The 12100-nt window shown below is 40.7% G+C and overlaps 1 protein-coding gene across 1 annotated transcript in view; it reads right to left on the reverse strand.

The window, feature by feature from the left end:
* Positions 1-12100, reverse strand: part of USH1C (USH1 protein network component harmonin) — an 898978-nt gene that overhangs the window by 517561 nt on the left and 369317 nt on the right. Inside the window, exon 8 of the mRNA XM_078681063.1 lies at positions 139-242. Coding sequence (XP_078537189.1) covers positions 139-242 — 104 coding nt within the window. The remainder of the gene's footprint in view (positions 1-138; positions 243-12100) is intronic.

The following is a 12100-nucleotide window of genomic DNA, read 5'->3' on the forward strand; positions in this document are numbered from 1 at the left end:
ATTGGCTTTCCACTGCTGGTTTCTCCTCCTAAATTGCAAGGGCTAATGTCAGACCTTATAGGGCAAGTTAAAAAGAAATCTCAGCGCATCTGCAAAAGCATATATTTGGTATTCAATGAGCTCATGCACAGTTCTTACCTGCATCCGAGACCTCTTGTGCCCACCAAACTAATGAACACTTTCTTCTCCTTCATTTCTCTTCCACCAACTGATGCAAGACCAGCAATGCTACTTTTCCCATCCTGAAGAAAAAATGCACAACATGATTATTATTACACATAGCATTCGGAGAATTTACAGACAATAATATGCCAATAATTTCAGGCAAGGAATAATTAATGATAGCAATCTATTCAAACCTACTTGTATATTTTGTGGGAAAAGTAGTCTTGCATATAAAGGTATATGATATACTCATTCTTGAGCCTTGCTTTACCCCGAGTTGCTGTTTTTACTTCATCCTTTCCCTCCTCTATCACCTGCACATATGGCACTACCACTACTGCTACACAGGTAAACGCAAATTTAATAAGCTCTACTCCAACTAGTTCAGGTTCAAAGCCACTTCTTTCATTTCTCCATCCAGCATCTCCCCCGCTGGTTCCTCTGCTTCCAGAACATTATATTATCCCTCAAATGAGCATCCTACTGGGGCATTTCTAGATATATTATGTAATTCTAATATCAAACTACAAATCTCTTCACACTGGAAGAGACAATCAACTGTGCATAAACAAATGTGATTTCATCCTTGAGCCTTCCCCACATTCCAAGACTACATGCCAGTCACTGCATTTCAAGACAAATTGCTATCATCTTTGAATATCATCATTGTAATCCTCTACAGACCACCTGACCATCACATTTCTAGCTTCTTACAGTTCTTTCGTCATTTCTAGTCACTAACATTAATTGAAAATATTAAAGCATATGTCAGATACTTCAACATTTGGTTCAACACTCTTAAGCTTTGTTTAAAATCACATTGTCAGTGTAGTCCTCTATTCTATATTTTTTATCCCATTACCACACTATGATCCTTCTCAATCATCTTGCTAATTTATTTCCATTGTTGTCCAGGGTACGGTAACTAAACACCTCTAAAAGGACTTTAAGAAATATTCTTTAGAAATGTAGATGAAGGTCATTCAATCCGTTTGATTAAGATGGATCTCTCAGCTTCATTCATAAAATACATTGTCATCACTCATAGGTAGTCTACACTGTCAGTCATAGACATTACATTTTTCATAGACCTATTAACAAAAACCAGATAGAGGGTCAAATTGAGTTTTAACTTTTGCAGAGTCTCACAAGACTACTCCATGTCAATGGTGCTTTTGAGAAGGTATGGGGCCATCTGGTCCAATTGATTTGATTGCGCTGCTCCCTCGAGAACAGCGTCTCCCCAGAGCACTCGTATTTAGATTCAATGATGTTTCAATACACGTATATAAAGTTCATTGCGTTTTTATTTTTGTTTTTATCTTTTCCTTTTACAGCATGATATTTTTCCGATACCAGCGCAATCAAATCAATTGTTCACAAATCCTGGTACAGGGGGTCTAACCCCACGGGCACCACCCACCAACAAATATTCGGAGTAAACTTCTTGAACTAAGAGTGCGTATCCCAACCACGGCTTTGGCTTAGAGCCATCTGGTCCAAATCATTTATGAATGTCAGATTTTCTGCCTATCATATGCTTATTACGCACATTTCTAGGTATGAATGACATCACTCTACACTGCTGCCTGGAAAAGGGATAGTGTGGGTTTAGGTGATTTACTTTCAACCTCATAGATCCAGAAAACTTTTATTTCTCAAATGTGTCCTGAGTCTACAATCTGTCTTCAAATACCACTTGATCTTGCTCTACCCATTGACAGCAAAATAAAACATTTCAGACTATTGTTTGATTCTGACATGTTTCATCAGCAATGAGTGCAGTTGTAAACATTAGTTTCTTTCAGCTTCACAAAACATTATTGCCTGCTATTTTTCTTCAAGACATTGCTACCATTAATGGGATAGCAATTAATTTAGACTTTACATTTCTAACCTGTTTAATCCTGCATGTCCCAAGCTCTTCATAAAATGGCTACAGGTCGAGCTAATGTAGCAGTGTACCTTGTCTGCTTTCTAGAGAGTGACCTTGTCTGCTTTCTAGAGAAGGAATATATGTCTGAATCTAGCTTTGTGATTCAACAACTTAAATTTTGAATCCTGTGGTATTATTATTCGGCCTTTAAGGACCATTGATATTTTCATGCTACCATTTGAGATATAAAAGCCTCCATTCTCTTTCTGACTTAAAAGGTGAGATATTTAATCACTGTGTATTTTGTCCTAAAGTGCATGCATTGCTTTGGATTGTTTTGTGCTTTCACTTATGCATATTGTTTGGCTCTTTGAGCTTGAATGCATGCTGTGGAGAGCATTCCCACATAAAGCAACTGTGGAGACCCATATGGTAGTCCTGCCATGTTGACTTTCGCAAACCACAACCACACCATTTTCTAACAATTAATATGGCTCTTGGTTTTTCCTCTCTTTCTCATTCTCACCAAGTACCTGCATAGTACGGTGTCAGATCCTCACTCTTCCAAAATACTGGTGGTGTAAACTGAGGTTTTTTTTTTTTAAATGACTCACCAAATTAATAGCATGCGGGACTGCTGAAATTTTATTTGATCTAGCATCTGAGTCTGGAACTTCTAATTAAGGAAAAAGATGGAGCAACCCTGTCTATCAGTGGACCTAGATTGGACGATTCCAAGGCAAACAATGTGGGTCTGTCAAGAAAAGACAGTAAACATATTTAAAAAAAGCAAATCTCTCAGCCAAGATGAAACCAAAATGCCTCTGAGGAAGACACATACCCTTACATTGTGAAGGTTACAATACGTACCTATCGGATGAAAGAAACTGCACTACAAACTACAATGTTAGAACACAAGTCTATTTGGGAAGCAGCCCTACCTACACAATGAAAAGAAATAGACTACTCTGACTACAAGGGAGTTGATATCACCTTCACACCTTACTGGAATATTTTTGGGGGAAGGCACTGAGCTTTTTGAAAGAATGGTTGGTGGTTCTTAGCATGAATATAGTCTTCTAGGAGATAACTACCTGGAGACCTGCAGAACAAATACACCAGTGGGTTTAGAAGGACTCCCACGCATTCAGAACCGTATCAATTGACTATTAATGACCATTTCGTGCCCCTCAAAGTTTCAATCGCTCACCATTAGTCTTCAGCTTTCACAAGAAATGCTTAGGAATCCAGATATGAAAGATCTTCAATACCCATTAATATACAAAGAACACCCAGCTGTACCTTTAAATCACATCTGGCCAGGACATCAGCTAAACAAATGACTGCATCATAAACACCTAAGCATGGATTTTCTCATTTTAAAACAAACAAATTCCAAGATAGAATTTGCACTCATTCCCAATGACAACAAGCAGGCAACACCACAGGAATGAGACTAAAAATTAATCTGTAAACTTTTGTTGTCTCATCAAGTCTGCAAACTCTTGGTGCTTCTCCATTTACTCCAACTACAGCTTCAATATGAACATTGTGCAAAACAAAGACCACTTGGCTCTAGCTGATCCTATTCTGCATGAAGAAGGGAACTGATCTTGTCCCAGATTTATAGTGGTTGTGTCTTGATGAGTGGATTCCAAGAAACCCATCTAGCACCACAGAAGAACTGCATTCATGCTACAGCCAATCTCGTCAAAGGCCTTCACTAATTTGTAAGAATTACCCGGTCTGCGGTCCAAGATGGCGGAGTGAGGACGCGACCGTGCGGTAGCTAATCTGGCGGCTCCCTGCCCCCTCTGATGTGAGCTACTACAGAGAGACTGAAAGAGAACGACTTACTAATTCTACTCACGGATTAAATGCTCTTTTGAAAAATACCTCTTCACTGAAGGAAACTCAAACGCTGAGAGAAGAAGGTGTTCGGCGAGGCTACTGATGCTTTGGCTCCCAGGCTTCCCACGGATTATCCGGCAGGCGATCTGCAGTTTGATCACTGGTTCGGGGTTTGGCTGGTCTGGACTTTCGCCTGCGGCTCGGTTCTGGGTTCTCCGGAGAATGTCTCCAAAAAACCCACCTCGTACTACGCGCAACACAAAGAACCCTGCGGCCGTCCCCCCTCCTCCTCCTCCACCTTCCACGGCTGCAGAGCAAACGACCGCCTCGGTACTCGCGGCGGCAGCTTCCTCGGACCCTACGGTGCTCCAGGATTCACCGGGAGGAGGGACTACATCGAACTGTCCCGGAGTGAAGCCCTCGGCAGCCATGGGAGCCAAGGGGTCGGATCACATAAATGTCGGTAAGCCAATCTTGCGTCCCCCTACAATGACGGCTCAAAGCGTTACTCTTTCTAAACACGCCAATAAAGCTGCTTCAAAATCGGGGGTCAAGCCAAGGGGTGAAATTTGTGGTGCATTGCTTCTGACAGATGAAGCTACTCTAAGTGCAGCAGCAGCTTCGAAGGGTATTGATGAATTGCCGTCTGGCAACAATGTATCTGCTATGACAAAGCTGCCTGTAAAGTCAATACTAGACACTAATATAACTTTAAACTTTTGGGGCTTCGGCAACTGACCCAGGAAGAGCAGGTGAAATGTTAAACACAGAAACCCATCGGGCGGATCCTAACGCCGATGGGACAGACGCTGAGAACACAGGCTCTCCTGAACTATTATTGGATTCAGACCCGGGCGCAGCTATCACCGGAGCGGGTATCAATGTCGCTGGCTTTTCAAATACAAGGGTGAATGAAGGGCTGGCTACCGGCGACACACTCTCTCCTGAACTATTATTGGACTCAGACCCGGACGCTGCTATCATCGAAGCAGCTACTAAAGTCGCTGGCTTATCAAATACAGGTGTGAATGAAGGGCTGGCTACTGGTGATATCTCTGTATAAATGATAGAGGATAATGCTGATCTAGGTTCTTATGAAGATTATGAAGCAGAGACTGAGGAAGAGACGGATAACCCAACTGATAACCCTACAAAATCCCTGGCAGACAGAAGGCGAAAAATTAAAATCAAGCCCAAGTTTAAAAGAGGAGGGAAAGTTGGATCTACCTTAATTCGATCCATTGCAGGCAATATTACGACTGCTAAGAAGACTGTCAATGATAAAAGCCCTCTTAGAAAATGGATTGAGGTAAAGGGGCTTGTTAAAAATATGACACTAAGACTATTAGGGACAAGTCCTACAGACTTTGAGCCTACTTCAGGTACTCTATGCTGCCCTGCCCCCGAGATCAACTTATTAAGCGCATCGTCAAATGTAGCTCCAAATATATCAGTAACTGCATTACTTGATTCAACTGAGCAAGCAGCTGCACTTAGGCTTGGACCTGGGGTGAGATTTCACTGTCTAGTGGTTCGACTATGGCTACCAATCTGAAAGCGCCACTAATTATTACAAATGCTGATAGAGTCCCAACCAGGCCTCACGGACCAGCACCAGAGGGGGAGGATAAACTGGGTACGGATTCTTTTCAACTAGACATTATTCTGCAAATATTAACTAGCCAACGTGAAGAAGCACAGGAGCACTATTTACAGCTTCGGGGAGACAATAACAAACTACAGACCTCCCTATCAGAACTGACCTCTAATCTTAGTGGGGTCTCGCAGGACATTGAGGAGCTACAGCATCGGGTGGTGGGCGTAGAGGAGGTGGCTACGCGTATGAACTCTGTAGTAAGCTGACACGATTCTCAGATGACACTACTTCAGTTAAAAATTGAGGACTTGGAAAATCGGCAGAGTATGTCTAACTTAAAACTCTTTGGGATACCGGAGGGATCTGAAGGTTCCGATCCAAGGGCTTTCTTGGTTAATTTACTACCCCAAGCTTTCCCAGACCTATCAGATTGGGACTGGGACTCCCAAATCCAACGGGCACACCGTCTACCTTTAGTTCAAAAGAACAAAGAGAGTAAATTCCCGCGACCTTTTCTTATTTATTTTGGCAATTTTCTATTGCAACAGGCTATTTGGCAGAAAGCACGACCTAACACCTCTATAACCATAGGGAATCTCTCTTTGTTTACACGATCTGACCTTAGCAAGTCCACCATGGATAGACGGTGGGAAATGTGCAAATTGATTGACCCTATTAAATCCACTGGGGGCAGGCTTTTCTTCAGGAACCCGCCCGTCTTAAGGTCATTAAAAATGGTCGCCCGTTTTTTTTTAGTGATACCCGAGAGGCTGAGTCGTTCCTATCTAGTATAAGTAAGAGCTAATCTCTCATTATGATAGCAAACTCGATTGAAATACCATTAGGCTTACATAACAATATGGGTAAATAAGACTCTAAAAAGTAGAAAGGAAACTTTTGGGGGGTAGAGGTCATCACTGTGGTTATTTTTTTCTTTACACAGCAGCCCTCAGTAACACGAAATGTTATGGGAGGTTTTTTTTCTCTCTTTTTTCAGAGGGGGGGGTAGCACCAGGTATCCTATCGTAGGTGCTGCCACTACAGCGGCAGCGGAAGCTCAAGGGGGGTCTCCTCCCGTGGGGGGTGGGAGATTGGGGGGTGGAGGGAGGGGGTTCTTTGTTCTCCGCAGGGTGGGGGGTATTGGAGTGCTGGGGGTAAAAAATTGAAAAACTGTATTGTCAACCTGATGGGGGAGCATGCTATCAAAGATAAAGTATTGAGTAAACGTTCACTTCTGTGTGGTTTTTGGACAGATGTTTTCCACTTGGCGAATTTCTTCTTTTTTGAATGTATAAACTAAGGTGCTTGGCATGGAATGTTTCGGGGCTAAATAGCAAAAATAAAAGACGTCTTGTATCAGAGGAATTGAGACTACACAATCCTCATCTAGTGTTACTATCAGAAACGCATATCGCTGGCAAGGATAAAAAACTGCTGAACCAACTGGGTTATGATATTCTAACTTGTACCACCATTGAGGCCTCTATCAGAGGGGTAGCTGTTCTTAAGGACAAACGACTAAGGGCAGAAACTTTGCAAACTGCTTACGACAAGGATGGTAGATGGGCTATTGCTCAAATGCTTATTGATAACAAAAAATATGTCATATGTGCAGTGCATGGCTCCAACCAAGATGAACCGAAGGTCTTTGATTACTTAAATATAAAACTCTTGGACTGGTAGGGGGAGCTAATTATAATGGGAGACTTCAACTGTATCTTAGATTACCAACAAGACACCACTAGGCCCGGAAGCTTCCAGCTGATGCGTAAAACTAGAACCTCTAGCTTAGACCTGTGTCGCATCCATAACATCAAAGATGTTTGGCGGTGTTTATATCCAAGTATCCCAGGGTATACATACTACTCAGCACCTCATAAGTTGTGTTCCCGGTTGGATATGGCTCTAGTTAATGATAATTTACTGAACTCTAGCTCAATGATGGTATGCCCTCAAATCTCCTCGGACTATAACCCTATAATGATGATATTTTCCACCTCACACACTCGTACCGGTCCCAGACCATTTTCTTTTCCCAGGTATCTAGTATCAGATTCAGCTTATATTGTTCAGTTAAAAATCCATCTTACTGACTTCATAGAACATAATCAGAATTCTACTACATGCAATATGGTCTGGGACGCCTGTAAAGGAAGCATACGGGGTTTTACTCAGGCTTATGTGCTCAGACAGAACGCTGAGAGACGTAAACTTGATGAAACCTTGATATCTGACATTGCTGCTCAGGAAGCACTGCTAGCGTCAGCACTGCGAGCAGATCTGCCAATGGTAACGGAAATATGTAGTAAGCTAAGCCAATTAAAGTAAAAAACCAAGGCCAAATTTATTCAAAAAAATAGTGCCAATATACATAAATTTAAGATTGCGCAATACGAGGGAGGAGACAAAATCGGAAAAATATTGGCATAAAAAGTTGAGGAGGACAGAGCCAACACTGTGATCACGAATATCCGAGGCTCTAATAACAAGCTTTATGACCATCCATGTGATATATTAGAACAGTTTGTTGATTTCTACAGGTCCTTATATACTCCGGAATCTACACCTAGTGCTGCCACAATACAAAACTACTTAGAAGAGAACTTAATTAACTTTAGTAACTCTACAGAAATCGATTTACTGTCTGAAGACATAACCAAGCTTGAACTCTGTCAAGCTATTACATCTCTGCCAACAGGGAAGGCCGTAGGGGAGGATACCATCCCTCTCGAGATCTACAAAATCTGCTTAGAGGAACTTGCACCCCTTCTACTGCAAGTTATACAAACTATTGGGCTAACTGGAATAGCTCCCCGCTCATGGAATAGGGCCAAAATAATATTCTTCCTTAAAAAGGGAAAACCAAAGGATGAGAGGGGGTCTTACAGACCCATTTCACTGATTAATTGTGATGCTAAAATTTTTGCTAAAATTTTAGCAACAAGGCTGGCTCCTCTGATGCCCAAAATTGTGAACCCGCAGCAACATGGGTTTGTGACCGGGAGAGATACCACCACCCATGTTAATATTGCCATAACGGCTTTTGACGTGGCAGAGACAGAGTCCACCCCACTCGCTATGATTTTGCTGGATGCCGAGAAGGCTTTCGATCGAGTGGGGTGGGACTACCTCTGGCACGCTATGATAAAAATGGGGTTCGGCGGGCACTTTGTAAAGGGGATACAGGCACTGTATGACAACCCCTCTGCCTGTATCAGTTACGGGGGGCTGACTTCGTCAGACTTTCTGATTTCTCGGGGCACCCGTCAAAGCTGCCCCTTGTCACCTTTACTATTTGCCCTCTCACTTGAGCCTTTTTCACAGGCACTTCAGGCACAATCACGAATTATACCCTTTAAGTCTAACACACAGGCACTGAAAATTACGGCATATGCCGACGATATTGCCATTTATTCGTCTGATGTTACAGAGGCATTGAAAGGGATTACCATCGAGGCCTGTAACTTCGGGACAGTATCTGGCTATAGGCTAAACATAAACAAGACACAAATTATAGATAATTATGCACCTGCGGTAGCGACCCCGGAGATCTGTAAAGTCGCTACATATCTAGGCGTAAAAATCTCGTCTAAAATACGGGAAATCAACAACATTAATTATAGTGAACTGATTAAATCTACGACTCTAATTTTGAAGAAATGGCACAGACTGCCCCTGAACTTAATCGGCAGAATCAACTTAATTAAAATGAAGGTACTACCAAAATTTTTGTATTTATTCCTCTCCATTCCTTTAGCACTAAATAATTCTTTTTTTAAACAACTGGACGGAATATTCAGTAGCTTTATCTGGGGTTACAAAAAAGCCAGAAGATCGCTGAAATTTCTCAAGAATGGAACTGACAAGGGTGGTCTCAATTTCCCTGATTTTAAGTTATATTTTTGGTCCTCGTTTATTAGGCGTCTTCGCTCCCTGCTTAACAGAGAAGATACATTTTTTTTTCATTTATTTATGCTAAAAGCTGACTCAAATGTGTTCTTATTTTGGGTAAATGACCCCAACTACTTTAGAAGGGTGAAATTTAAGACTGCAAGGGACATAGTGAGGATTTGGATGAATATACTGGCATTCTGCAAGACCACCATCAGTCATCCGAAACTACAGCTATGGGGTTACACGGGTTTTCCTGGAATCTTTAATGATGGTGCGGCCCTAAGATGGTCTATGCAGGGAGATAATGTTTTGGGGGATTTATACGGCGCACAAGGGTTCCTAGATTTCCATACACTTAAAATCTTGTATGGTTTGCCGGAAACATTTAGGTTTAAATATTTTCAAATTCACGACTTTTTGGTACAAAAAAAACAAATCTATGACCTCTTAGACTGCGATATTTGGAAATGTTTATATGCAACCCAAATAAATTGATTATAAGCGATGCTTATAGACATCTCTGTGCTTTTATATCTGATGACTGTTTAAAACTGGCAAGGAACTGAAACGACAATAAAACTGGCTTAAATATCACTCCAAAACAGATAACTCAATCTTTATCCAATATTAACAACTCAGTAAGATCATCCAGTTTAAGGTTGCAACAGTTTAGAACAACGTGCCTGCTATATTATACACCAGAGAAGATCTCAAAGTGGTCTCTCAATAGCAGTTATAGCGACCGCACCAAATGTCCTAAATGCTCACCGGACTTGGAACACATGTTGTTCTCTTGTCCAACTCTGAGGGGGGGAAGTACATAAAGTTTCGGAAATCAAGAAGATTTATTTACCTTCCATTACTGCGGTTACAGTTCTGCTTGATGTGCACCCTTCCCCCTTACTTTGCCCAGCTCTGGTGATGATCCTTTTATCCTGTTCTAAACTAACACTGGCCAGAGCCTGGACTTGCCCTAAACCTCTTAATATCTCGGAATGGTGGTCTCTAGTAATTGAAATTCACTCTATGGAGTCAGCCCTGGGAAACTTAAGAGGAGCCCATTCGCTAAAAAAAATTGAGAAAATATGGGGAGATTTTATTTGAAGTATGTACATCTATCCTAATAATGTTTACTCGGTTAAAGTCTGGCTGCTTCATTTATTTATTATCTCTCTCTGTTGTTCTTGCCTAGTTGTTTGTTTAACATGAATTATTATTGTTTAATGTACTCCAAGTGGAAACTGAAAACTGAACATGAAAATGTAACAAGCTCTGTTCCGATAATAATTTAAATCTTCTTTTTGTCTGTATAACTTTGGTTTGTTTTTTTAATTTTGTATGTTATTTTTTTATAGGTACTTTGGCATTTTTTTCTCATCAGTTTGTCAATAAAAAAATGAAAAAAAAATAATAATTTGTAAGAATTACACAGTCCCTTAAAAAATTATAATGGATCTTCGTACAAGCATGTATCACATTCAAACCAGTCTGCATCCCCTACAAGGCTATCACTTGAATCAAGAACACCACTCTGTACCTCACATGCAAGATCAAGACTGCAGATGGAAAAAGGAAAACAGACAGCAGAAACGTATCCAGGCTTGAGTTGAAAAACTGAAAGAAAAAAAAATAATAGACACCAATCTTTCTTGTGTTACTCACACAGAATCTGGAACATTGTCCCAGACCAACACCAGCAGGCCGTGTCTCGTCTCCATTTACAGAAAAAACTGTAAACTCTCTTCAAACAATACTCCTTTCACTTATAGTTTCCTCATTGCTTCCTCGAAAGAGCTCTAAAGCCCCTACCCTTTGGTTATCTTCCCATTGTTCTACTCTGGCCCAGCCCACTTGAGCCCTTCTTCTTCACCAAGAAAGTTCTCATAATCCATACCTATACCTATTTTCTAATGCATAGTCTCTCATTTGAAATTGAAAAGGTCACTCCTGTAGAGTACTCTCTTGCTTTGTGGCTAAGTCAAATATTTTATGGATCAAATAAATAAATACATACATAGGCCAGATTATAAAATTGCAGGTAGCTGGACTGGCTGAAGAAAGTAACAGAATGTTCATTGCTTTCAAGAGATATAGTGAAAGGTAAATGAGCATTAGCATATACATTATATCTCAATAACCCTTATTAATTCGATGTTGATTGAGCTCTCAAAATCCTGATTTCAGCTGCATTGTTATTTAGGACTTGGTGGGCGACACTGTTTCTAACCACAGACCTTGCGATACACAAAATGTACCTTTAGTAGTTTATGAGCCAGAAAACAGACTGGTAAAATAGCTTTTGAGACTCTTTCCAATTTGCAAAGGGACATTCCCCTCCTCATTGGAATTCACAATAATTGTTATACATGGTTTGTGCCTGCAGCAGCAATCACAAAACATTGATCAGTTACTGACTCCTGAGCTGGAGCAGTCACTGAATTGCAAAGGAGAAGATTCCCCTGTGGGTATACAGTCAAAATATCGAGTTAAAAATATAGAATTGCAGTAATATCGAATTCAAAATATAGAATGGACAAAATATCGAATGGACAGAATATAGTCAACAAAAATATCGAATTTAATGGACAAAATATCGAATGGATAGAATATAGACAACAGAAATATCGAATTAGAGGTAAGTTAATATCGATTTACATAAATATAGAAAGTCAAAATATCGAAGAGTATAATATAGGTATTAAATATATCGAATTTTT

The sequence above is a fragment of the Lissotriton helveticus genome, chromosome 3_1 (assembly GCF_964261635.1).
Source record: "Lissotriton helveticus chromosome 3_1, aLisHel1.1, whole genome shotgun sequence".
Classification (NCBI taxonomy): Eukaryota; Metazoa; Chordata; class Amphibia; order Caudata; family Salamandridae; genus Lissotriton; species Lissotriton helveticus.